This window comes from Leptonychotes weddellii, chromosome 11 (assembly GCF_054177405.1).
Source record: "Leptonychotes weddellii isolate Sample4059 chromosome 11, ASM5417740v2, whole genome shotgun sequence".
In the NCBI taxonomy this organism is placed as follows: Eukaryota; Metazoa; Chordata; class Mammalia; order Carnivora; family Phocidae; genus Leptonychotes; species Leptonychotes weddellii.
The window spans coordinates 35604794-35632151 of NC_138379.1; the positions used below are offsets into that span (position 1 = coordinate 35604794).

Consider the following 27358-nt stretch of genomic DNA (forward strand, 5'->3'; position numbering starts at 1 on the left):
CCGCTGAGAACTGGGGGTCCCCAAGCCACAGGGCAACCCTAAGCTGATGCCTGTAGGAGAAGCATCACTCATGTTCAGGTCAAGAGCTTGAGTCCCCCAGTTCCCAAGCCAACCCTACCTAATATAGTCCCTCAGACCCAAGTGCCTCCCATGATCTAAGGTAAAAAAGACCAGGCTGCAGGTGTAAGGAGGTATAAAGCAAGTGTCCGTAGTTCAAACTCTCTTTAAAATACAGGGGTGTGATTGTGGGATGATTAAGAGGATGCAACCACCCAGGCTTCTGGGCTGGTGTAAAACAATGTTCCTACACCTACTAGTAAGGTCCATTGTTTTCTGGGGAGGGAGTCCGTGGCTTTCATCAAATTCTCAAAGGATCTACGGTGCAGAAAAGATTAAGAGCGCCCCCAAAGAGAAGAAACAGTCAGCTGAGGAATCCTCAAGCCACCTAAGCTCTTGCAGTCACCAGTTTGGTGACGCAGCTCCTCAGAGCCTCCTCTCGCTGGGAACCGGCAAAGCCCAACGCTGCACGAGAGGTGCGTGCTGGCCCCGCTGAGAACGGGAAAATTGGAGGAGGAAAGTCAAGGCAACAGGGGCCGCAGTCCTAAAACTGAAAGGGTGGGTCGTGGCTCCCCTCACTGTCCCCCCCTGGGCAGGAGGAACCTCTTTCGGTCCGTCTGATTGGGCAGACCCCCAAGTCCATACTGAATCTGGAACAGGAAGGCGGCGCGTGGGGCGGGTGTGACTGACGAGGGGCGGAGCTTGAGCCCGTGCCCGCCCCGCCTCCAGCTCAGGAATAGGTCGGGCTCCCCCTGGCGGCTCCGGGCCCCCACTCCAGTCCTCCAGCGCCCCCGCCCTCAATCTTCTGCCCCCCATCTAGCACAGGTCCGTCTCCGCGGACCAACGGACAGAAGGACGGACGGACGGACGAGAGGACGACCCGCTGGGACGCCCGGGCAGCAGCAGGGGCGGGGAAGAGACGGCTGCGGCTTGAGGAGCAGGAGCAGGTGCCGCGGCGCGGGCGGGCGGGGCAGGACAGAGCGGAGCGCCTGGCGGGGGCGCGGCGCCGGCTTGCGTGGACCGGCTGGGAGCCGAGAGGCCGCGACTGTCAGGGAGCAAGACCCCTTGCGCTGGGGGCGAGGGTATCTGGAGCAGAGTCGGGCGGAGTGGTGACTCTGGAGGGCGCAGGATTCCAAGGAGACAGAAAGGACAAGAGCTGGAGGGGGATCCGATCAGCCGCGGGGGCGCTACGGGGGGTGGGGTAGAAAAGGGGGCATACCTGGAGGCGAGACTGGGGATCGTCAGAAGATGAAGCTGGAGCTTGGAAGGGGCCCGGGAGCAGAAGTGAGTGAGGCGGGAGAAACGGTGGGGGTTGCGTGAGGTCTAGTGAGTTGGTAAGATCCCGAGGTGTTAAGTTCCAAGGTAGAGGAGGCGGGTTGAGAAGGAAACCTAGGTGGGGAGAAGGAGTCCCTGCGGGAGGTCTAGGGAAAGTCAGCGGTGGAAGAGAGTTGAGCTGAGATCGCCGGCAAGGCGGGGAACAGGCCAGGTAGGAGGCTCACTAGGCAGTGGGCAGGTGGGCTGAGGTTCGTGAGGCAGGCTTAAAGAAGCAGAGGCCAGGTGGAGGTGAGGATGAGTCTGGTTGGGGAGGCATCTCAGAAGTGAGGCCAGCACAGACTGAGGGCGGTCCCAGAGTGGAAGGGCTCCCCGGGGAGGAAACCCCACAGTGAGGCCCAAGGCTTGGTCAGGGGGGCGCCCCCCATGGGGGAAGCTTCTCCCTGGTGGTTGCTGGAGCCATGCTGTCCCGAAAAGGCATCATCCCTGAGGAGTACGTGCTGACACGGCTAGCAGAGGACCCCGCGGAGCCCCGGTACCGAGCCCGAGAGCGGCGGGCTCGCTTCGTGTCCAAGAACGGCAATTGCAACGTAGCCCACAAGAACATCCGGGAGCAGGGCCGATTCCTGCAGGACGTATTCACCACGCTGGTGGACCTCAAGTGGCCACACACGCTGCTTATCTTTACCATGTCCTTCCTGTGTAGCTGGCTGCTCTTTGCCATGGTCTGGTGGCTCATTGCCTTCGCCCACGGTGACCTGGCCCCTGGCGAGGGCACCGCTGTGCCCTGTGTCACCAGCATCCACTCTTTTTCATCTGCCTTCCTTTTCTCCATTGAGGTCCAGGTGACCATTGGTTTTGGCGGGCGCATGGTGACCGAGGAGTGCCCGCTGGCCATCTTGATCCTCATCGTGCAGAACATCGTGGGGCTCATGATCAATGCCATCATGCTGGGCTGCATCTTCATGAAGACTGCCCAGGCCCATCGGCGGGCCGAGACCCTCATCTTCAGCAAGCATGCTGTCATTGCGGTGCGCCATGGCCGTCTCTGCTTCATGCTGCGTGTGGGTGACCTCCGCAAGAGCATGATCATCAGCGCCACCATCCGCATGCAGGTGGTACGCAAGACCACCAGCCCCGAGGGCGAGGTGGTGCCCCTCCACCAGGTGGACATCCCCATGGAGAACGGTGTGGGTGGCAACAGCATCTTCCTGGTGGCTCCTCTCATCATCTACCACGTCATTGATGCCAACAGTCCACTCTACGACCTGGCGCCCAGTGACCTGCATCACCATCAAGACCTCGAGATCATTGTCATTCTGGAAGGCGTGGTGGAAACCACAGGCATCACCACACAGGCCCGCACCTCCTACTTGGCCGACGAGATCCTCTGGGGCCAGCGCTTTGTACCCATTGTGGCCGAGGAGGATGGCCGCTACTCCGTGGACTACTCCAAATTTGGCAACACCATCAAAGTGCCCACGCCACTCTGCACAGCCCGCCAGCTTGACGAGGACCGCAGCCTGCTGGACGCCCTGACCCTCACCTCGGCCCGTGGCCCCCTGCGTAAGCGCAGTGTGGCTGTGGCCAAGACCAAACCCAAGTTTAGCATCTCTCCGAATTCCCTGTCCTGAGCCATGGTCCCTTGGGCCCCCACGTTGCTGGTGTGCCCAGGGGCAGTGTGGTATGGTATGTAGAGTGGACATGGTGTGGGCCCCTTGGCCAGGCCAGGACCTGGTGTGAGGCTGGGCCCTCTTCAGCTCAGCCTCCCCTCCTGCTGTTAGCCCATGGTGTTACAAGACACTTGTCACTACTCTATTTCTGGCCTCAGCAGGAGCCTGTACGGGGTTATTTTTGTCTCTGCTCCTCCCAGTCCCAGCTCAGGACTGGCTCACCCCCCTCCCCCCTCCCCAGGCTGGGGAAGCTGTGGGAAGTGTTGGACCCTAAAGTTGGGTCTCCCACCAGTTCTGCATCCCCATGATCAATTGACCACAAACTGGGCAGGTGGCTGGGGAAGAACAGTCCCCAGGTTTGCAAACTGCTGCTCTGTTTTGGTGGCCCCAAGAGATGACCAGCCACTCTTGGTCCCTGAAGAAGTGATTGCCTAATGGGTGGGCCCTGCCAGCTGGGGAAGGCAGTCAGTGAAGGAGCGTATTCCAGCTGGAGGGTTAGAGGTGTGGAACCGACACAGACAGGGACAGGCGGAGACTGGGTAGGGCTCTCCTCCCTAGGGCAGACTCAGGCAAGGAGGAAGTGGTATGAGGACACGCAGCTATGCTGAGCCCTGGTCAGGCACAGGAATGAGGAGATGGGCCCCTGTGCCCCCGCCCTGTGCCCTGACACCAAGGCGTCTCTGGTGAGGGGCTGCTGTGCCTGCCTGCTCCCCTTCTGTCCCTGCCCCAGGAGGGGGGACGGGCTGGGGCAGACGGTGGCGTGCCAAGCAGACAGGGGCTGCGGAGAGGGGGTCCTGGGCCTACCACACAGATTGAACGCTGGCTCCCCACCAATGGCTCTCACTCAGTGTCTGTCCAGAGTGGGGCAGTGGAGGGTCATTGGGTCTCTAGAAAAGGAGATGTTGGAAAGCTCAGGATGGTGGGGATGAGCAAGGCCCCTGATGCAAAGAGGACCTTGGTCCTCACGGGCTTGACCTCAGGCGGGGCTCCTGGAGCAGTGCCATGTGGCTGGGGAAGGAGGGGGCATACTGGCGGTTGGGGAGGGAGGGGGCTGGCAGCTGCCCGCCCGCATTCCAAAGGTGCCACAGATCCTAGCTGGGCGGCCAGGAAAAGGACCTGCGGCTGACCCTTATCACCCAGTTCAGAGAGACTTTTACCTTTTTGCCTCAGGTAGCCCAGCCCTGCCAGCCTGTCTGGCCATCTCAATTTTGGGGCACCTACCAGGCTTATAGCCTTGGGCCTGGCCTCCACTCCCCGGGGATCTGCTGGAAGGCTGGGGTGGTCGGGGGAGAGGTGGGGCCATCATACGCATTAGTGTACAGAGATATTGCAGGTTTGGTTCCAGACCACCGCAACAAAACAAATATCACGATAAAGAGAGTCAAATGAATTTTTTTTTTGGTTTCCTACCGCACATAAAAGTTATGTTTACACTATACTGTAGTCTGTTAAGTGTGCAATAGCATTATGTCTTAAAAAACAATGTACATGCCTTAATTAAAAAATATTTTATTGCTAAAAAGTGCTAATCATCATCTGAGCTTTCAGTGAGTCGTAATCTTTTTGCTGGAGGGTCTTGTCTCGATGTTGACGGCTGCTGACTGGTCAGGGTGGTGGTTGCTGGAAGTTGGGGGGGGCATGGCAATTTTTTTAAATTAGACAATGAAATTTACCACATCAATTGACTCTTCCTTTCACGAACAAGATTGTGACATCCCCAAGTCTGTGGTTCCTTGAGGTCGGGGACTGTATCTGATTCAGCATTGTGTCTGGCACTAAGTGCTAAGTGAATGAATGAATGATGAATAGCATATAGGACACCAAGCCAGCATCACTGTTGCTGTTGGAGGCCGGCAGTGGGCTTCAGCTGGATCAGTGAGAGTTTGTCCTGGGCTACTCCAGAGGTAGGTTTGAAGAGCCAGGAAGCTGGTGTTGCTGGTTCAAGCTCTAAGCTGCCCCTTCCTGCACCCACACAGCCCCCCAACATTGACCAGTTTGTGGTTTAGAAGAAGAGGGATGAGAAGCTACTCAGAGTCAGCCCAGAGTTCTGGGGACAGTGCCTGGCTCCTGGGACTCAGCTTGGCTGTCCTTAAGACCAGGAGAGGGGCCAGACTCATTAATGAGAAGCTGCTCAGCAGCACCATTCTTGGAACCCCATCCAAAGTAACCTTCCTCCTCCCCCTCCACCTTAAATGGCTAGGGACAGTGAACCGACAGAACTGAGGGTTCAGCGCCACCTGCTGGCCACAGAGAAGACCTACTTGATCAGAAAATCAGGACCACTTGTCCCAGTCTTTCCACTAAGAGACCTCCTAGCCTTAAGGCTTAGGTCAGGGAGGAGCTAGAAATTTCCAGGCATGGAGGGAGCTGCTAAACTCAACAGGGAAGGGAAGCCAAGCCACCATCTTTCTGAATTTCTAGTGAAACTGAATTTCTAGTCTGGAAAAACTAGCCCACTAGCCATACTGGAAAGCTGCCCAGGTCTGATGCCTATGAATTTGGCATCTCCAGCCAGTTACTGCAAGGCCCACATGTTACCCCTGAAGGTGGCCCTCTGGCCTTTCTGCTGGAGAGAACACACCCACCTTGTATAAGACCCACTTTCTCTGGCCAGGTGGCATCCTTCCAGCTCTGTCCTAAACTTGAGATCCTCCCCAACATCCTTCCCTAGGGAGCTTGTGGTGAGGAGTCGAGTAGCCCCTGGCTCCCCATAGCTCTCTGGGCTCACCTCTGAGGTCTCCCCAGTTTCAGGTATCAGACACCCTATGTTGTATGAAGACACAAATTCTGCATGTCAAAGTTATGTTGACCCGAGATCAGGGCAGGTCTAAAGCACAACAGATCTGTTCCAGCTTGAAAGGAGCTGGGAAAAGGCAGAGTGATGGGGTTAAAGTCAGAATTGGGTTCTAGAGGGGCGCTTGGGTGGCTCAGATGGTTAAGCATCTGCCTTCAGCTCAGGTCATGATCCCAGGGTCCTGGGATCGAGCCCCGCATCGGGCTCCCTGCTCAGCAGGGAGCCTGCTTCTCCCCCTCCCTCTGCTTCTCCCCCTCCTCATGTTCTATCTCTGTGTCTCGAATGAATTTAAAAAAAAAAAAAATCTAAAAAGAATTGGGTTCTAGAGAGTGGATTTGTTGCACTAGAATCAAGATTACTGGCATCCTCTCTGCCATGTCCACCTGCCTGGGGCATTGTATATACCTTCACGGAAAGGGAAGAAGGTGCTACCTACACCCTCCCCTATTTCCACTCTGGGAAGGCCCCACTCTGGATTGATATGAAAGGTAGGCTACCTAGACTGGCCAGCTTGCGTACAAGGAGTGCAGACTTCTGCCTTTCCCTTGACCTTGTGTCCTTCTGGGCACTGATGCCAATGAGCGGAACAGGTGATTCAAAGTACTAGGCAACTATGCAATTTATTTCCTTCACTGGGAGAAACAACGGCCCTCTTCAGCTCTCGTGAGTCACATGCCTCTACTTCATGAAACTATCCTTTTTTGCGGCACAGTATGTCCCAAACTCCTCCTCCCCAGACCGCCGGCACTCAAGGTGAAATAAACAGACCAGGTAGGCCTGCCTCTGTCTATTCTTTACTTCATTTGATCAATTCCAGTTTTTCTCATGATGCCATCATTGTTGGGGCAGAGAAGTTACTCCCGAGAGAAGTAAATGCAGTACAGTTCTGACTGAGACTTTCACTGGTTGTCACATTCCTACTGTGTCCTTGATCTCCCATCCATCTTGGAAGTAGAATGAAAATCATCCTATAGTTCTACCTCTTTTGTGCCCCTTTTGGTCTCTGAAGGTCTGACCAGCATACTCATTTCTGAGCTTAGTTAACTCCTTAATGCACTTTCTTTTTTCCACATCATAGATTCCTTTCCAATCAATAATGTCCATTCTATAATCCCCCACATTTTACATCTAATGTTTTACCTTCCTATAAAAAGATCCCATTTGTCATTTTCCCACCTAATTTTATTTTTCCCTTATATTACTTTATTACTCTATTATAATCTCTACAAAATTATTATAATTTCTTTTAAAATCTCGACTGCCTTACTTCCTGTTCAAGGGGTGTCATTCTTTTTGAATCACTCTCTTTCAATGACTGTAGGCAGCTTTGAACTACTTCATTTGTTTCACAGTTCTAACTGTTGCCCTGTTCTTCCTTCCAGATCTCCACTTTATGAGATTCTTTGTCTCCTCTAATATGATATATTCTTGAAATAGGCACCACCTTAACTGATGCTGCAATTCCCAGTGCTGCCACTAGAGACCACTCTAAACCACCCTCAGGTGGGAGCTCGGCTATGGGGAGTCCTCTCTTTAAGCCAAGAGTCTTCCATGTTAGTTATGCCCATGAATGAGCTCACTGAGCGCCCCCTCGCCGCTGAGTGTCCTAAAAACTGTTTTCAGGGTCATTACTTCAACTTTCAGTAGAGATGTGAACAGGGCTTCTCTGCCCCACAAAGATCCTGAAATACAACTGCACATCCCTTGGTAACTACATTCAGAACCACACTGTATCTTACCCATGACTAACACCTGGCATGACACTCCCCACAGCCCTGTCAGCCTGTCCTGAATGAGGTGCCTGCACACAGGTCCACTTAAGAATAGCATCAGCCACCTTGGTTCAGTTACAGAAAATGAGGCAATGGTCAAACACACCAACAGGTCCTCCCCTAAGAACAGACAAGAACAGTATAGAGTGAGCCTCTCCTCTAGATCTAATGATCCAGCTCATCCTTCACACCCCAAGCCCACCCTGGATCTTTCCTGGTAGTATGGCATATTGATTAAAAATCCAAGCTCTACTCTTTACTAGCCATGAGACCCTAGACAAATCACTTATCTCCTCTCAAAGAATAACTCAGAGATATTAAGTTAAAAGTGCAGCTGCATACTTTTATTCTTATATTAGCATGTATAGGTGGATCTCATTGAACTAAGAAGTAGAATTTGAAATGGAAACAGGCCACAGTCTAAAAACAGTGTTACTTTTGGGGGAGGAGTATAATTGACATACAGTACATCAGTTTCAGGTGTACAACATGATCCAGTAGTTGTATATATTGCAAAATATCACCAAAATAAGTCTAGTTAACATCTGTCACTATACATAGTTATAAAAATATTCTTTTCTTAAAAGTTTTTCTAAACTGTTTTAAGATTTACTCTTAGTAACTTTCAAATACACATTACAGTACTATTAACTATAGGCACCATGGTGTATATTACATCCCCATAATTTATTTTATAACCAGAAGATTGTACCTTTTGACCACCTTCACCCATTTCATCCACCCCACTCCACCCCTGGCACCCACCATTGCGCTCTCTGTTATCTATGAGCTTGGGTTTTTGTTTTTGTTTTTAGATTTCACATGTGAGATCATATGGTATTTTCTTACTCTGTCTGACTTATTTCATTTAACATTATACCCTCAAGGTCCTTCTGTGTTGGTGCAAATGACAAGGTTTCATTCTTTTTTTAATGGATGAATAAAATTCCATTATATTCCATTATATATATATACATATATTTCATTATATATTTTCTTTATCACACAGTCTCACATTTTCTTTATCCATCCATCAATGGACACTTGTTTCCATATCTTGGTTATTGTAAATAACACTTCAGTGAACATAGGGGTATCTATATCTTTTAGAGTTAGTGTTTTCGTTTTCTTCAGGTAAATACCCAGAAGTCAAATTACTGGATCACATGGTATTCTATTTTTAATTTTTTGAGGAACTTCCATTCTGTTTTCCATAGTGGCTACTAGCAATTTACATTCCCATCAATATAGTGCACTAGGGTTCCCTTTTCCCCACATCCTTGCCAACACCTGTTGCTTCCTGTCTTTCTGATACTAGCCATTCTGACAGGTATGAGGTAATATCTCGTGGTTTTGATTTCCCTGATGATGAGTGATGTCGAGCACCTTTTTCATGTGTCTTTTGGCCATCTGTAGTATGTCTTCTTTGGAAAGTGTTGCTCTCTTTTTCTTGGATAAGCTGATTGGCAGGAGGCTATCAAGGAAGGCACCTTGAACAGTCTGCTCTTGAGCAAGCTATCTAAGCCACCAGGAAAAGTAATTTCAGTTACAGATGCATTCACTGAGAAACCTTGGTGTTTCTGCTGTTTCTGTGTAAGAACTTCCAATGTTCTTCTAGTGGTTCCCCCATCAGAATAAGCCATGAATGCATCATAATGAAAGCACCTCATTATAGTTGTTTACTCTCTCGTGTCAATTTGGGTGTTCCGAGAATAAGCTTTCAAGATGGAGAATAAGGTATTTGTTTGATGTAGTACCTGTAAATGATAAAGGAGAGAAGGCACATGAGTATGTAGGCAAAGCCTTTAGACCGTGGTGCAGGTGTAGTATCTGTAAAGGGAGGAAGAAGAGAGGACTGGGTAGCAAGAGCCCCAGACTACCGTGCAAGTCTGAGAAAGTCTCCGGGGAGCTACAAAGCCTCCTGCATTTCTCAGCTCTTTTCTGGGGCTGCCCAGGGAAAGCATGGCACAGGCTTGAATACTGCAGCAGGTCCCTGATAGGCCACAGCTGGAGCATGTTGGCTAAGTACGCTCCATAGCAGGCTCTCTCTAAGGGGTCTCAGCAGCACATCCCCATAGCAACCACACTTGCTAGTCAAAACTCAACTTCTTGAGGAGTTGTATCGGTTAGCTGTTGCTGTGTAAAATCGAGCGTAAAATACAGTGGCTTTGGAAAAAAAAAAAGTATTTCTCATGCATTTGAGAGTTGGCTCTGTTGAGTGGGAGTTGTGGGCCATCATCTGAGCTAGACTGGCCTCTACTAGCACAACTAGCTCTAATTTCCATGTCACTTGGCCCTCAACAGACTCACTGGGATGCATCCTCCTCTTACTAATATCAGAAGCACCAAAGAAAGCAAATGGAAATACACAAGGTCTCTTGAGGCCTAGATTTAGAACTAGCACTCTTTCACTTTGGCCTCATTCTACTGACCTAAGCAAGTCACAAGGTTGAGCCCAATGTTAAGGGGCAGCCCATCATTAGAGGACACTACAAAATTACATGGCAAAGTACATGGATGTGAGGAAGGGTAAAGGCTTGGAGCCAAAACTGCAAACTGGTCACCACAGAATCCAGGCTAAAGTCTCTTTTTCAATAAATATCACTGGCAAATGTGAGGTTATCATGATAGCACCTAGATTATCAAAAGCCAGAGGAAGGCAAGAAATAGAACATTCACAAGTATCACAAGAAACATTTGAAAACCACGTTATATCTAATTGTCTCACTGGCCTAGGTCCCATCAGAAGAATAAATCCCATGAATCAGCTAGCAAATTTTAGATGAACAAATAGCTTTTTTTCTTAATTAACCGATTATTGTACTTTTCCTAAGGCATTTACAATGAGATGTATTAGCTATTGCACAAATTCTGCCTTGGCAGGTCCATAAATAACTGAGGGCAATTTTATTATGTAGAACCATTTTAACCAACATGTTTACACTGGTCTCTTGGGCCTCTACAGTTTGAGTTGTTTTATTTGCTATTTGGGGCATAATCAGGGATAAACATGTTAGAAAACATGTTTTAGTTTGGAAACACTTAGGGAGGGTTAGAAATCCCTGGTTAAACAAATGAAATCTGGTGATAGGTTACCCCATTGAGCTATTAACAAAATATGAGCACCTGGGAAAAGGAATTCTTACCTCTGAGGCACTGTTTCTATGTGTGAGAACAACAGTGCAGCCCATATATGGTTCAAAACCTGGTCTGAATCAAAAAGGTCAGGTTTGATACAGTGAAACTGGTATATTATGAAGAGGCAGAGGGGCTTTATGCTGTATCTCCCCAGAGTCATAAACCACCACATGGAGATCAGAAAAGAGAGTTCATCAATGGAACATCAGAAAAAGCCACACACACACACCAGGACGCCTGGGTGGCTCAGTTGGTTAGGTGTCTGCCTTCAGCTCCGGTCATGATCCCAGTGTCCTGGGATCAAGCCCTGCATTGGGCTCCTTGCTCAGCGAGGAGTCTGCTTCTTCCTTTCCACTCCCCCTGCTTGTGTTCTCTCTCTTTCTATCTCTATCTCTCTGTGTCAAATAAATTAAAAAAATCTTTAAAAAAGAAAAAGCCACCCACCACAAACACACACCACACTTAGAATACCCCCATATCAATCCTAAGAACTCCTTAACAGCATCCACTGGCAGTAATCCCTGAACTCCCAAAACCAACTCCAAAACACAGGGCTAAACTTTGCTTTGGAGCCACTTACCTGTTTCCAAAAAATAGATAAAATCAGTACAATTACTAAGATTATTCCAGCACAGAGAAAAACGTACTTCAGAGTATAAGCTGACTTCTGAGATCCTGCAGAGAGAAAGAAGAAAAGAACATTAAGAAGAAACCTCCTGGCCAGAGCCAGAGACCATACAACCACTGCTAGGATCTGTGGTTGTATGTCATTTTCCCTGTCCCTGTGACCATCTTGGCACCCTCCATTCCTATCACATACACCTCACCCATCAAACAGCGTGTTTAGCACTTACCAGAATACACCACAATATCAAACACCACATACCACACACACAAGCCATGCAACGTGTAAAGCTTCCAAACTACTACACCATCTTACTGCTATAGAGTGAACATGTGTGCCCCTCAAAATTCATATACTGAAATCCTAGTGCCCACTGTGATGGTATAAGGAGGTAGGGTTGGGAGAGGTGATTAAGTCAGGAGGGTGGAGGCCCTCGTGAATGGATTTTAGTGCCCTTATAACAGAGGCCCTAGAGCGATCCCTCATCCCTTCCACCATGTGAGGATACAATAAGAAGTCTGCAACCCAGAAGAGGGTCCTCACCCAACCATGCTGGCGCAATGATCACAAACGTTCAGCCTCCGGAACTGTGAAAGATAAAGTTCTGTTGTTTTTAAGCCACCCAATCTGTGGCAAATTGTTATAGCAGCCTGAATGGACTAAAACATACATATAACCCAGACAAATCCCTCATACTATACACACACAGCATATTTCAATTTCATACTCCCCACACCCCACACATACTCTGTACCCATCTCTTCTCACACCACCCACACACATTCCTAGCCCTTACTTCCAAGAACAATTCTTCTCTCCTTCCAGGACCATCCTGGATACCCAGACCCCATCCCCCAGGACCTGTGGTCAGACCCTGCCTTTTTAAACCACTCTTAGCTCCAGGCAGGTGCATTAGACTAGCAGGGTCATACCCATCCAGGACCACAGCCATGAGCACGGGAGCCCAGAATATGAGCTCCATGAACCTCATCTTACCAGCAGGAGGGATTCTGTAGTGACCTGTAGATCTTGAGCTAAGCATCCCATGTCCCTGGGGAAAGTCCTGGGCATCTGCAAAATCACCCTACTATGGCGTCCCCATCTTGGGTACAACCCATAAGATAGAACAATGGATTCAGCCTCTAAAAGCCAACAGTTTGCAGTGGACCTGGGGCCTGAGCAGAAGAGTTACTGGCAGGGCTGGGTCGCTGGTCCCTGACAGACTCTTATCTTCAGAGGACATGGACAGGATCCTGTCCCTTCTCTCCTTGTAGCTAGCAAGCTTCACACTTCAAGCCATATAGACCACCCAGATCACTTAAACTGCCAAAAGTAGCCCTATTTCCATCTGAGGACTATTGTCACCACTCTCCACCAACTAGACCACCTGCCCTGGCTTAGATACCTAGTCTGGACTGCTGACTCTGGGGCTGAGCTATGCCAGACCAAGCTTTCTATCTTCCCCACTTCCCCTGTCTTCCCCGAGACTGCCTGGAAACCAAAGTTTTACATTACCCAACCTCAAGGTGAAGAGCAGGGGAAATGTTCAGGAGGCTGCTTACCTATCATAGTCAAGGTGAAGTTGAGCCTCTGGGAGGTAGGCAAGGATTTGTGCCATACCACACACTGGTAGATGGTCATATTGTCTTCCAGAGAGGGCTTTAGCATCAAGAAGCTAGTGACATTAAACATGCCATCCTCATTTTTGGTGGTACAATTAGTGAAGACGCCCTCAGAAAACTCCACATACTGGGGATCCTTCTGGGTCCACTTTTTCCATGTTACAGTAATGTTTGTGGGGTAGAACCCACTTGCCATACACAAAATAAGTTGTTCTTCATTTTCTTTCATCATGGCTTGCTCCGGAAACAAGCTGCTGACTGGGTAAGCTGCCAAGAGAGAGAAGTCATGCTTCGAGGGTAGGTAGGGACTAATTTATTACCAGCCCAATGCAAGCCTTCAGGAAAGGTGAGCATACTGAATGGGATTCTGCTTAGGCTAAATATTCTACGTATGTTGGTTTCAGTGTTAGCTGATATGCTGTGGCCCCCTACTCTCACAGCAATTTTATAGAGCAGAGTTTCTTAAGCTACTCTGTATCATACATAGACACCTCTGAGAATCTGAGGGAAGCCTTGGAACACTGTTGTGGAGTAGAGTGTGGAGTAGAGACTACTAATGGCCAATTTCCATTCTTCAGTGACATATCCAAGTTAAAGCTACATCTCTCTACCTCCATGTAGCCATGTGAACTTAGGGTCTCGTCGTTTAGATGTAATCAGAAATGATGAGAGCAACATCCAGGAAGTATCCTTAAATAACAAGGGTGTCTTGAAGAAAACGACTGTGCCCTACTCTCCTCTCCCCCTTCCTCTTTCCTGCAGAATGGCTGGAATAGCACTTGATGGCTAGAGATGGAGAAGCCACTTCTGAACATAAGATGGCAGCTACAGGTTGAGAACGGCAAAGTGATAAGATAAAAGGATCCTAGGTCCCCTATGGTCACAGAACTGCCATAGCTGCCTTGGGTTGGCTACATTTGTGTAAAAGACAATAAACTCCCTTTTTTAAAAGCCATCGTTGACTTCTGGTTTCCCTTCTGACATGTAAAGACCCTGGAAGTCATAACAAGAAAAAAGCTGAGCTGAACAAACTATAAATCAACAAGTTTTCTTAGATCCATGAGAGAATTAAGGTGACAGGGCAAACCAGCACCCCAAAAACTAGAGAGACAGGCAGATTGAGAGAATCACAGCCAAGATAATGTCACCTTAAGCAGATGCCAGAGCCATAAACCAGTAGAAGCACTTAAGCAGTAACTCTTACAAATTGCTAAAGGATGAGCATGGACTAGCTTGACAGGAAGAAACTCCTGGGGGCCCAGTCTTATGGGGGTTACCAAACTTTCATAGGTTTTACTGCCAGGAAACCCACACTGGTTCTCACAGTGAAGATTCAAGAAAAATCCCCTCCTCTTTTCGGGGGAGAGGAAAAGTAACTAAAAATATACCCAGTGCATTAATCACAACAAAGGATGCTCAAGAGAAAAGACTTTGCCAGAGCCTTCTCCGACCTGGGTAAAGGATGATTAGCCAACTCTAGCCCCCTCTAGCCTTCCGGTCTCACCTATAAAAGCTTCTGAAGGTCACAGCCTCAGCCACAGGCTCAGGGGACTTCAAGAATGAGATTTAATGGTAAGACTGACTGCTTCCCCTCTGCAACCCTTTATCACCACAGCAACAGGGCTCCAGGGTGATAACAGTAGATGAAAACTGAGAGAGCTGCAAGGCACCAATTCTGTTTAAGAAAGAGGGAAACTCAAAAAAAACAGGTAGCCAGCAATGAGGACCTGCCTGTTCTGATGGGAACTCCTTACAAGGAGCCTCTTAAAAAACGTATCTTGTGTAGAAGACATGTAGATTATAAGAATGTATGGGTTTTGTCCCAGTTTATTTCTGCATTTACTGGATGCATTTATGGAAGGCACATAACAAGTCTTTGTGAGAAAAAACAAAAAGAAATCACAAAAGCAATTAAGAGAGCTCAGATAATGAGGTTTATGCCAGGTACATACAAGGATCCTGCATATCTCAAAGACCCTAAAGTTTGTAACATCAAGTATCAGGAGTAAATTATATGTTTTATCATCAATAAACATATTTTACAATAAAAAAGGGGGGGAGATAAAGAAGCAAAGAACAAGTACAGCAAATAGAATGGTACATACTAATCCAACTATATACATAATTGCTTTAAATGAATGGTCTAAACACATCAATTAAAAGACAGAGACCTGGGGCACCTGGGTGGTTCAGTCAGTTAAGCATGTGCCTTCGGCTCAGGTCATGACCCCAGGGTCCTGGGATCGAACCCCATATCGGGCTCCCTGCTCTGCGGCGCATCTGCTTCTCCCTCTCCCTCTGCCCCTCCCTTTCCCTCCACTTTGCTTGCGCTCTCTCTCTCATGTTCTCTCTCTCTCTCAAATAAATAAATAAATCTTAAGAAAAAAAAGGTCAAAATACATAAGGAAAACCTGAAAGAACTTGAAGGAGAAACAGACAAATCCACAATTATAGTTGGAGATTTTAGACTCATCTTTCATTAACTAACAGAACAGCAGGCAGAAAGGCAGTAAGAAAACAGTTGAAAGGAACATCACCACCAATCAACTGGATCAAATAAATCAATAGGATACTTATCCAACAGCAGAATATACATTCTTCCCAAGCTCACATGGAACATTCACCAAGATAAATTGCATTCTAGCTCACAGAATCTTTAACATTTTTAAAGAATAGAAATCAGGCAGAATATGTTCTCAGACCACAACAGAGTTAAACCAGATATCAAAAAGCAGCAGGATGGCTGGAAAAATTCCAAATTTCTTAGGGTCAAAGAAGAAGTTTCAAGAGAAATTTTAAAATATATTTTGAACTAAATGAAATTAGAATGAAAATAACACATGAAAATTTGTGGGTGTGACAAAAATGGTTAGAGGGGAATGTATAGCATTGAATACATATTTTAGAAAAGAGGAAAGATATAAAGTCAACTATCTTAATTAATAAGCTTCCGCCTTCAGAAGCTAGAGGAAGAAGAGCAATTTAAGCTTAAAACAAGCAGAAGAAAAGAAATAACAAAAATTAGAGCAGAAATCAATGAAGTTGAAATCAATGGCGAAAATCAATGAAACCAAAAACTGGTGCTTTGAAATGATTACTAAAATTGATAAGCTTCTAGGTAAATTAAGGAAAAAAGAGAGAAGATATAAATTACTAATATCATAAATGGAAGAGGGATCACTACTGATACTATGAACAAAAGAATAATAAAGGAATATTATGAGCACATTATACCCACATATTTGATAACTTAAATAAAATGGACCAATTCCTTAAAAGACACAAATTACCGAGATTCCCACAAGAAAAATAAGATAATTTGAATAGGCCTGCATCTATTAAAGAAACTGAATCAATAATTAGTAACCTTCAAAAAAAAGAAAGCACCAGGCCCAGATGGTTTCAATGGTGAATTCTACCATTAAAGTTAATTATGATACCAATTTTTTACAATTTCATCTAGCAACTAGAAGCAGAGGGAACACATCCTAACTCATTCTATGAGCCCAGTAATACACTAATATCAAAATCAGATAAAGGCATTACAAAAAAGGAAAACTACAGACCAATATATCTCATTACACTGAATGCAAAAATCCTCGACAAAATATTAGCAAATTGAATTCAACAATGTATAAAAATAATTATACACTACAACTGAATGAGACTTATTCCAGGTATTCAAGACTGGTTCGTCATTCAAAAGTCAATTAATATAATCCAAGACATCAACAGACAACAGAAGAAAAATTATGTGAGCATATCAATTACATGGAAAAACCAATGGCAAAATCCAACACCCATTCATGTCAAACACTCTCAGCAAACCAGGAATAAGGGGAACTTTCTCAACTTGAAAAAGAACGTCTACAAAAAACCTACAGCAAACATCATACTTAATGGTGAGAAACTAAGGACAGGAACAAAGCAAGGATATCGCCTCTAACCAAGCCTATTCAATATCGTAATGGAAGTCCTAGCTAGTAAAATAGGACAAGAAAAGGAAATAAAATATACACAGGTTAAGAAGGAAAAATGAGGGCGCCTGGGTGGCTCAGTTGGTTGGGCGAATGCCTTCGGCTCAGGTCATGATCCTGGAGTCCCTGGATCAAGTCCCGCATCGGGCTCCCTGCTCGGCAGGGAGTCTGCTTCTCCCTCTGGCCCTCCCCCCTCTCATGTGCTCTCTCTCATTCTCTCTCTCTCAAATAAATAAATAAAATCTTTAAAAAAAAAAAAGAAGGAAAAATGAAACTGTCTTTGTTCTCAGACACATGATTTATATAGAAAACTTCCAAAGACTTGACCAAAAAATATTTAAACCCTAGAACTAGTAAGTGATTACAACAGGCTACAGGACACAAGGTTAATATATAAACATCAATTGCTTTCTAATATAACAGCAATAAACAATTGGAATTTCAAGTTAAAAACCCAATACCATTTACATTAGTGCCCCCTCTCCCCAACAAAGAAAAAAATACTTAGGTTTAAATCTAACAAAATAGGCACAGAATCTATATGAAGAAAGTTACAAAACTCTGATGAATGAAATCAAAGATCTAAATAAATGAAGAGATATTCTGTCTCTTATCTTCTCTGATAAGAAGAATCAATATTGTTAAGATGTTGATTCTTCCCACCTTGATCTATAGATTCAATGCAATCATAAGCCCAGTAAGTACTTTGTGGATATTGATGAACTAACTCTCAAGTTTATATGGACAGGCAAAAGGCCTAGAATAGCTAACACAATAGTGAAGAACAACAAAATTGGAGGACTGACACAACCTGACCTAAAGACTTACTATAAAGCTACAATAATCAAGACAACATGGTATTGGTGAAAGAAAAGACAAACAGACCAACAGAACAGAATAGAGAGCCCAAAACTGACCCACACAAATGTATTCAACTGATCTTTGACAAAGGAGCAAAGGCACTTCAATGCAGAAAAGGTAATTTTCAACAAATATGCTGGAACAATTGGACATTCCTAGCATAAAGTTTGCACCCGGAATCTAGACATACAACTTACACTTTTCACAAAAATTGACTCAAAATAGATCACAGACCTAAACATAAAACTATAAAATTTCTAGAAAGATAATGTAAGAGAAAATCTAGATGGCCTTGAGTTTGATGATGACCTTTTATTTTTTTCTTTTTTTTAAACTTTTTTTTTTTTAAATAGGTTCCACGCCCAGCATGGAGCCCAGCATGGGGCTTGAACTCATGACGGTGAGATCAAGACCTGAGCAGAAATCAAGAGTTGGACACTAAACCGACTGAGCCATCCAGGTGCCCCACATGATGAGCTTTAAGATATAATGCCAAAAGCATGATCCATGAAAGAAAAAATTGGTGAATTGGACTTTATTGAAATTTAGAACTTTTGCTCTGCAAAACACACTGTTAAGAAAATGAAAAAACAGGGCGCCTGGGTGGCTCAGTTGGTTAAGCGACTGCCTTCGGCTCAGGTCATGATCCTGGAGTCCCGGGATCGAGTCCCGCATCGGGCTCCCTGCTCGGCAAGGAACCTGCTTCTCCCCTCTGACCCTCCCCCCTCTCATGTGCTTGCTCTCTCTCATTCTCTCTCTCAAATAAATAAATAAAATCTTTAAAAAAAAAAAAAAAAGAAAATGAAAAAACAGGCCATAGACTGGGAAAAAATATTTGCAAAACTCATATCTGATAAAGAACTTGTATCTAAAATATACAGAGGACTCAAAAAAATAAGATAAAATATACAGAAGACTCTTAAAACTCAACAACAGGAAAACAAAAAACCCAAGAGAATAATGGACAAATGATCTAAACAAATATCTTTCAAAAGAAGACACACAGATGACCAAAAAAACCAAATGGAAAGATCCTCAACATCATATGTCATTAGGGAATTGCAAATTAAAACAACAGATGAGATTATCACTACATACCTATTAGAATAGTTAAAATATAAAAAATTAACAATCCCAAATGTTGACAAGGATACAGAACAACAGGAACTCTCATTCATCGCCGGTAGTAATGCAAAATGATATAGTCACTCTGGAAGAACAGGCAGCTTCTTACACGTTAAACACAGTCTTGGGGCGCCTGGGTGGCTCAGTTGTTAAGCATCTGCCTTCAGCTCAGGTCATGATCCCAGGTCCTGGGATGGAGTCCCACTCAGTGGGAAGCCTGCTTGTCCCTCTCCCACTCCCCCTGCTTGTGTTCTTGCTCTCCTATCTCTCTCTCTGTCAAATAAATAAATAGAATCTTAAAAGAAAAAAATAAACACAGACTTAACATATGATCCAGCAATCACACTCCTAGGTATTTACCCAATTAAGACGAAAAATAATGTCTACACAAAATCTACACCTGAATGTTTATGGCAGCTTTATTCATAATTGCCAAAAACTGGAAGCAATCAAGATGTTTCTCTGTAGGTGAATGGATAAACAAACTAGGTACATCCATATGATGGAACGTTACTCAGTGATAAAAAGAAATGAGCTATCAAGCCACCAAAAAAAGAGACACAGAAGAATCTTCTTTTTTTTTTTAAGGTTTATTTATTTATTTTGAGAAAGAGAGAGAGAGCACATGGGAGTGGAGGGTAGGGGCAGAGGGAGAGGGAGAGAGAGAATCTCAAGCAGAATCCTAGCTGAATGCGGAGCCTGACGCAGGGCTCAATCTCAGGACCCTGAGATCATGACCTGAGCCGAAATGTCAGACACTTAACCAACTGAGCTACCCAGTTACCCCAGAGACACAAAGGAACCTTAAATGTACATTACTAAGTGAAGGAAGCCAGTCTGAAAAGGCTACATATTGGATGATTTCAATTCCAATTATATCACATTCTAGAAAAGGCAAAAACTATGGAGATAGCAAAAAGATTAGTGGTGCAAAGGGTCCAGGGGGAGGGGTGAATAGGTGAAGCAACAGCAGTAAAATTATTCTGTGATACTGTAATGGTAGATGTATGATATCATACACATGTCAAACTCACAGAACTGTAAACACAAAGAGTGAAACCGTAAGGAATGCAAAATTAAAAAAAAAAAAAACCATTTAGGAGTTCAAGGAATCCCAAGAAAGAAAGAAGGTAGACTGTAACAAGCAAATCTAAGTGTACTACAAACATATGAAGCAACCTCACTGCAATGGACAGAAGAAGGGTGCTGACCTAAGAAATTTTTGAAATAAATGGAGTCTATAAGAACAAAGGCAAAATGAGGGACGCCTGAGTGGCTCAGTCCGGTAAGCATCTGCCTTCAGCTCAGGTCATGATTCCAGGGTCCTGGGATCGAGTCCCGCATCGGGCTCCTTGTTCAGCGGGGACCCTGCCTCTCCCTCTTCCTGCCGCTCCCCCTGCTTGTGCTCTCACTCTGACAAATAAATAAAATCTTAAAAAAAAAAACAAAAAAGGCAAAATGAATTGTAACTGAATATTGTACTCTAGTTGACAAAGTTGTTTCTCATGGGGTTACAGGTTAACAATTCTGATATGATTCCAGATGTATACTGGAATTAAACAATTAAGTAAATAGATGGAGGATGGCAGGAACCAGGTTTCTCACTGTTGGGAGTGTGGGGTTCACAGATAAGCAAAGGAAGGAGGCTAAAATGATTCAGACAGTAATAGATTAAAGTTAGGGGCATCATTAAGAACTCATATTTAAGGGCGCCTGGGTGGCTCAGTTGGTTAAGCGACTGCCTTCGGCTCGGGTCATGATCCTGGAGTCCCGGGATTGAGTCCCACGTTGGGCTCCCTGCTCATCAGGGAGTCTGCCTCTATCTCTGGCCCTCCCCCTTCTCATGCTCTCTCTCTCTATCTCATTCTCTCTCTCAAATAAATAAATAAAATCCTTAAAAAAAAAAAAAGAACTCATATTTAATTTAATAGAGACACAGATGTTATAAATAGAAATACTTACAGACATATGTATATACACAGATTACTATACATACACATTATTTCTTTGCTCTATCAGTTCAGAGGGCCTAGAAGCAATGATACCCCAGTGGCGACAAGCATTATCTAGTGCCCAGATTTTGGTTTCTAATCTCATTTTCCAATAAAAAGAACCAGGGAGAATTCCTTGAGTAATTGGCTGATTCTGGGAATGGGACAAGAAACGCACAAGATGATCCCGGAATATCTTGTAGTGCCAGAAAGTAAGGAAGTGCCTAAAGCAGAACAAAACCCCACAATGATGAGGGTATGTCAAAGAGACACAAGAGTCAAATGAAAATACTCCCAATGGCTAAAGCTGAAAGAATTTGAGCAACAAATAAAGTAGTATTAAATTATAACCCAAAGTATAAAATAAATATCCTGAGTCTACCCTGATATAAATAAATGATTGAATAGGTTAATAAGTGGGGGAGAAGAGATAAATCTCAGGTGTGGAAGAATTCCAAATAAATTATGTAGCCACTCTACCCTAAAAGGAGGGGGAGCACGATTCCCCACAACTTAAATGTGGGCAACACAGAGTGACTTCCTTTCAAAGAGTATAGCATGACAAGGAGGTGGAGAAGAGTAACTTTCTGGTGGAGAAACCAGGCAAATACTACGTAAGCTACATGATTAAGGTCAACACCAATAGTCATAAATCGTTCAATTAGATGGGATGGGATGAAAATCGCACTTTACCTCTGTGATCTTCCTCCCCCAAAACCATAACTCCAGCGAATTATGAGAATAACAGCAGAGAAATGCCAATAGAGTGGCATCCTATGATATACCTGACCACCACTCCTCAGAAGGTCAAAGTTGTCAAAAACAAGGAAAGTCTGAGAAATTGTCAGAGTCAAGAGGAGCCTAAGGACACATGACAACTAAATGCAACTAATCTGGATGGGATCTTGGAACAGAAAAAGGACATTAGATTTTTAAAAACTAAGGAAATCTGAATAAATTATGAACTTTAATACTAATTGTCAATATTGGTTCATTATTTATAACAAATATACCATACTAATGTAAGATGTTAATAATAGGAGAAGTCGTGTGCAGAGATGAGAGTAATATGAAAACTCTGTACTGTCTTTACAATTTTTCTGTAAATCTAAAACTATTCTGGGACGCCTGGGTGGCTCAGTCAGTTAAGCGTCTGCCTTTGGCTCAGGTCATGATCTGGGGTCCTGGGATCTAGTCCCGCATCAGGCTCCCTGCTCAGAGGGGAGCCTGCTTCTCCCTCACCCTCTGCCCCTGCTTATGCTCTCTCTCTCTGACAAATAAATACATAAAATCTTAAAAAGAAAAAATAAATAAAATATTCTAAAAAGCTAAAACCTGTTAATTTTTTAAAAATACTTCTATTTTGGGGTGCCTGGGTGGCTCAGTTGGTTAAGCATCCGACTCTTGATTTTCGCTCAGGTCACGATCTCAGAGACCTGAGTTCAAGCCCCATGTTAGGCTCCATGCTAAGCAGGGAGTTTGCTTGAGATTCTCTCTCCCTCTGCCCCTCCTCTCCACCCCATACACACGTGTGTTCTCTCTCTCTCAAATAAATAAACAAATAAATCTAATAAAATAAAATACTTTTATCTTAAGCTTTCTGTCAGTTGCAGAGGAAATTAATCCTAACTTAACATCCCCATCACCCAAATTAATATGTACAAAATATTAAAAGTCCTAAGTACAATTTGGGGGAGCTCACAGACACTGTCCCTTTTTTTTTTTTTTTTAAAGATTTTATTTATTTATTTGCGACAGAGAGAATGAGAGACAGAGAGCATGAGAGGGAGGAGGGTCAGAGGGAGAAGCAGACTCCCCGCCGAGCAGGGAGCCCGATGCGGGACTCGATCCTGGGACTCCAGGATCATGACCCGAGCCGAAGGCAGTCGCTTAACCAACTGAGCCACCCAGGCGCCCGGTCCCTTTTTTTATAGGCTGAATTGTGGCCTCTTAAAATTCACATGCTGAACTCCAAACCACTGTCCCGCAGAACGCGACTATGTTTGGAAATAGGGTCTTTATTGAGGTAATTCAGTTAAAATAGGGACATTAGGTTGGGCCCTTATCTAATAGGACTGATCTCCTTATAAGAAGAAAAGAGTAGGACACACGTGCACAGAGGGAAGAATATGTGAAGACACAGCAGGGAAGATGGCCATCTACAAGCCAAGCAAAAAGGCCTCAGAAAAAGACGACCCTACTTGGTACCTTGATCTCAGATTGCCAGACTGCAGAATTGTGAGAAAACAAATTTCTGTTATTTAAGCAACCCAGTGGTATTTTGTTATGGCAACTCTAGCAAACGAATACACCCCCCAAAGCTCACCTACATATTATCAGACCAATCATAATAAAGAAAAGTAGAGCTCAAAGAGGTGTTCAGAGGATAGTGTTGCTGTTGTTGCAAGTCTTCACTGGGCACAGACCTCACAACAGTACCCAGCTGGGCATTTTCATACATTATTTTATGTAATCCTCAGAATATTACAAGACAGGTATGATTTATCAACCCATTTTGTACAGGGGAAAATTCAGACCCCAGAATGTTAAATGGCTGGTCCAATCACCCAGTTTGGAAGCAGCAAAGCTAAAACAGGATTCAGATCTATGGAACCAGAGCCCAGCATCTCTCTCCTTTCCCAGCTACCTTTCAGAGACACCTCTTCAGTGAACATGCACCGTCCACACACTAAGTGAATTATATCATAATTAATATAGCTATCTTTCACTGAGCACTTATAATGGGCCAAGCACTATGCTGTGTTACCTGCATTTTTCATAAGACTATTCCCCACAATAAACCTCCTAGGTAGGTATTATTACATTTGTTCAGAGGGAGGTTCTATGTGATTAAGAACTTGCCCAAAGTTGTCCAGCTGTCCATGGAAGCCCAGGACTCAAACCCATGTCTATCTGACTCACTGGCCCATGCTCCAAGCCTCTGCTCCATTGGCCCACAGCTCCACCTCAAGCCTCAGCACCACCAACCCCAGGGCCCTGCCCCCAGGCACTCACCCACAACCTCCAGCTGGACTGTTCCCACTGCTTTGTGAGGGGTGATCACCACCTCACAACGGTACTCTCCTGCTTCCCGTAGCTGGACCCCTGGCAGCTGCAGCGAGGCATCCCCCCTTTTCAGCCTCCGTAGAGATACGGAGGCTCCAGGTCGGACTGTCATTTGGTGGTCTCCAAAAAACTCAAACAGTTTAACTTCTGTTGCAGACACTTGATGCTTCCAAAACCAGGTGATACCCATAATTGTGATGTCCAGGTGGTGGTAACCCTGGACTTTGCAGATAATAGTGGCATTGTCATTCAGAAGCACCGTCTGAGTCTCCCCTGCCATGTCCACTTGCAGAAAACCTGTGGCAATAAGAGAACTCAGTTATGGGAGACCCTTGGAAAAAACAGAGGCATGGTACTCTCAAAAGCTGCCACATAATTAGAAACAAATTCCCTTTTTTGTGGGGGAGGGGGTGTCTCAGGTACAGAGAGGCTCCTTAGTTCATGTCCCCACATTAATCCACATAACATCCTTCAACTTTATTCTTTTTTCAAGATTGTGTTTAGGGCGCCTGGGTGGCTCAGTTGGTTAAGCGACTGCCTTCAGCTCAGGTCATGATCCTGGAGTCCCTGGTTGAGTCCCGCATCAGGCTCCCTGCTTGGCAGGGAGTCTGCTTCGCCCTCTGACCCTCCCCCCTCTCATGTGGTTTCTCTTTCTCTCTCTCTCAAATAAATAAATAAAATCTTAAAAAAAAAAAAAAAAAGATTGTGTTAAATATTCTGTGTCCCTTGCAATTTCATAGGAATTCTAGAATCAATTTATCAATTTCTATAAAAAGTCTGCTGAGATTCTAATAGGAATCACACTGAATCCAGGGCGCCTGGGTGGCTCAGTTGGTTAAGGAATCACACTGAATCTGAAAATCAATTTGGGGAGTACTGTCATCTTAACAATGTTGTCTTCTAATCCATGAATCTGTTTTGGGGATATGCTATGGACTGAATGTTTGTGTCCCTCCAAAATTCTATGTTGAGGCCTAATGCTCAGTGTGATGGTATTTGGAAGTAGGGCCTTGGGGAAGTAATTAGGTCATGAGGGTGGAGCCCTCAAGAATGGGATTAATGTCCTTGTCAGAGACATGAGAGAGAGATCTCTCAGCACCAGAGGATACAGGAAGAAGGTATTCCTCCACAAACGAGGAAGAGGCCCCTCTCCAGGAACCCAATCAGTCAGCACCAGATCTTGGGACTTCCCAGCCTCCAAAACTGTGAGAAATAAATCTCTGTTGTTTAAGCCACTCAGTCTAAGGTATTTGTTAGGGTGGCCTAAAAAGACTTAAGACAGGGTGTTTTTCCATTTCACTTATTTAGATCCTCTTAAATTTTTTTCAACCTCGAATATGCTCACTGTTCTGATTTTGTAATAATCAGAGCAAGCTAAACATTCGCTATATTAAGACCATGCATGTGTCCCCAGACTTAGTTCTTTTCCTTGGTCTGCTTTTATTAGTGCTGGTGATAGACCAAGTGTGATTTATATGATGCATCTTATTGTGAGAAATGTCCATGACTCTAGGTATCTGATTGTCTTTGAGAAATGACAGCAAGACTAGTGTAATAACTTTTGAAGATAACCATTGCTAATTTGATGATTACCAGTTGCTATTAAAGGAACTATAAAACTAAAAAAAAAAAAAAAAAAAGCTTTATAGTTTTCAGAATAAAAATGTTATGTTTCTTTTGTTAAACTTATTCCTAAGTATTTTATTCTTTCTGATGGCTTCATAAATAGAATTGTTTTCTTAATTTTATTTCTGGATTGCTCATTGCAAGTGTATAGAAATACTATTTATTCTTTTTTATTTCCATCTCCCTCCCCCAACAGGCAACCATTCTAAGATGTTTAATGCTTCCATTTTTGTTCTCTTTAAAACTGCCTTGCTTTGTGGGACACCTGGGTGGCTCAGGTCAAGATCCCAGGGCCCTGGGATCGAGTCCTACCTCAGGCTCCTTGCTCAGCGGGGAGCCTGCTTCTCCCTCTGCCTGCCACTCCCCCTGCTTGTGCTCTCTCTCTCTGACAAATAAATAAGTAAAATCTTAAAAAAAAAAAAGGTGACTCCTTCAATAGGGTCTTTCTTTAAAAAAACAAAACAAAAACAAAAACAAAAAAAACCCTGCCCTTTTTGTTTCTCAAACTTATGAAAATGGTAGGGAGTTACATGTTATTGTTTCTGTTCTTGGCACTGTTTCAAAGCCTCTCTCATTGATATGTGTAAAGCTAGTCCATTGGTTGAAGTTAATGACGAGTTCTTCATATGCAAATCCACATTCGGTTCATCCACAGCCCCAGTGCTGGACACCCCGAGGGTCTCCTAAATGCCCACATCCCCACCCATCCAGCCACCACCACTGGCACAGCCCGGCTTATTCTGTCCAGTCTATTAAGTGTGAAGTGTTATCTTACTGTTTTAACTGCTGTGATTAGTAGTGAGTTTAAACATGTCTTCATGTGCCTTCCTTTGGTTTCCTGTTCGATAATTAGAAACATCCATCAGTGTCCCCCCCTCCCCTCGCCCCCCAAAAAAAGTAAAAGAGAAAGTTTGAATGTCACCATAAGGGTAAAACACTCCCCTCACACTCTCTTCGGCAAAGGCTTCAGTAAAGTGAAATATTCCCCTTCACTAGCACGCGGGCGGGTATGTTCCTTACTTCCACTCCTCCCCACCCACCCACCCATACCTAGCTTTTCTTCTCAGTTCCAGCATCCAAAGGGATGCAAAAGCGGCTACAGAGCATTCAGGGCACCGAATCAAGGGAGGCACCCGACTAGTCTCAGGCTGCTATAAGCGCCGACTCGGTGCACAGTAGCCGGCACTAAAAATTCAATGAGTAAACGAAGCCGCCTGTGCCAGACGAGAGCCCCGGGCGGCCGCGGACCTCACGTGGGGCTCCGCGGCAGCGGCCCCGTGGAGGAGCAGCGGCGCAACCTGCCCTCCTGCTCTGCCTCCGCGGCCTAGCGCCCCCGCCCCGACCCGCTCCTCCGGCGCCGCGGGCCTACCTGCGCTGGGTGGACAGCACCACAGGACCAGAAGCTGAGGCCCAGACAGCAGCAGGAGCAGCCGCAAGTGCGCCATGTCTCCGGTCCGCGGGCCTGGCCGAGCCCGGGCCAGTGTCCGAAGCCGCCGGCGGCCGCGCACGCGACCTGATGCAACTAGCCGCCGCTGTGACACGGACGGAACTGCCGCGCGACGCACTGAGTCCGTGTGGAGACGGAGGGGATTTAACCTGAGCCCCAAAGCGGCCTTTCCGGGCCTTTGTGTCCCCTCTGGTAGTCGACGGAGTGAGTTGGGATGAGTCCCCTCACGCTCCTCTGACCGCGGGAAGGTGCCGCGCGCCGGGAGGGCACGCAGGAGGTTTCGGCCGGGGGGGGGGGGGGGGGGGGGGGGGG

At 45.4% G+C, this 27358-nt stretch overlaps 2 protein-coding genes and 1 non-coding gene across 4 annotated transcripts; 2 read left to right on the plus strand and 1 right to left on the minus strand.

The window, feature by feature from the left end:
* The first annotated feature begins 796 nt into the window (after positions 1-796).
* Positions 797-4537, plus strand: KCNJ11 (potassium inwardly rectifying channel subfamily J member 11). The gene has a single exon (XM_006749485.3). The coding sequence runs from the start codon at positions 1791-1793 to the stop codon at positions 2961-2963; it is 1173 nt and encodes a 390-aa protein (XP_006749548.1). The 5' UTR covers positions 797-1790; the 3' UTR covers positions 2964-4537.
* Positions 4538-7890: 3353 nt separating this feature from the next.
* NCR3LG1 (natural killer cell cytotoxicity receptor 3 ligand 1) lies at positions 7891-27335 on the minus strand. 2 transcript variants are annotated; one of them, XR_014138657.1, is made up of 6 exons: positions 26969-27335; positions 23923-24270; positions 12894-13220; positions 11875-11918; positions 11287-11381; positions 9309-9325 (listed from the first exon to the last, which is right to left on the minus strand). XR_014138657.1 is itself a non-coding variant. In XM_081798516.1 (5 exons), the coding sequence occupies exons 1-5, from the start codon at positions 27042-27044 to the stop codon at positions 9248-9250; spliced, it is 924 nt and encodes a 307-aa protein (XP_081654642.1). In that variant the 5' UTR covers positions 27045-27333; the 3' UTR covers positions 7891-9247. The 2 variants fall into 2 exon arrangements, 1 of the variants encoding a protein (XP_081654642.1); XM_081798516.1 differs by lacking the exon at positions 11875-11918 and having other exon boundaries at positions 7891-9325; positions 26969-27333.
* Positions 25303-25434, plus strand: LOC115944026 (small nucleolar RNA SNORA72). The gene has a single exon (XR_004078593.1). It is a non-coding gene; the product is annotated as a small nucleolar RNA SNORA72 (small nucleolar RNA).
* Positions 27336-27358: the final 23 nt, after the last annotated feature.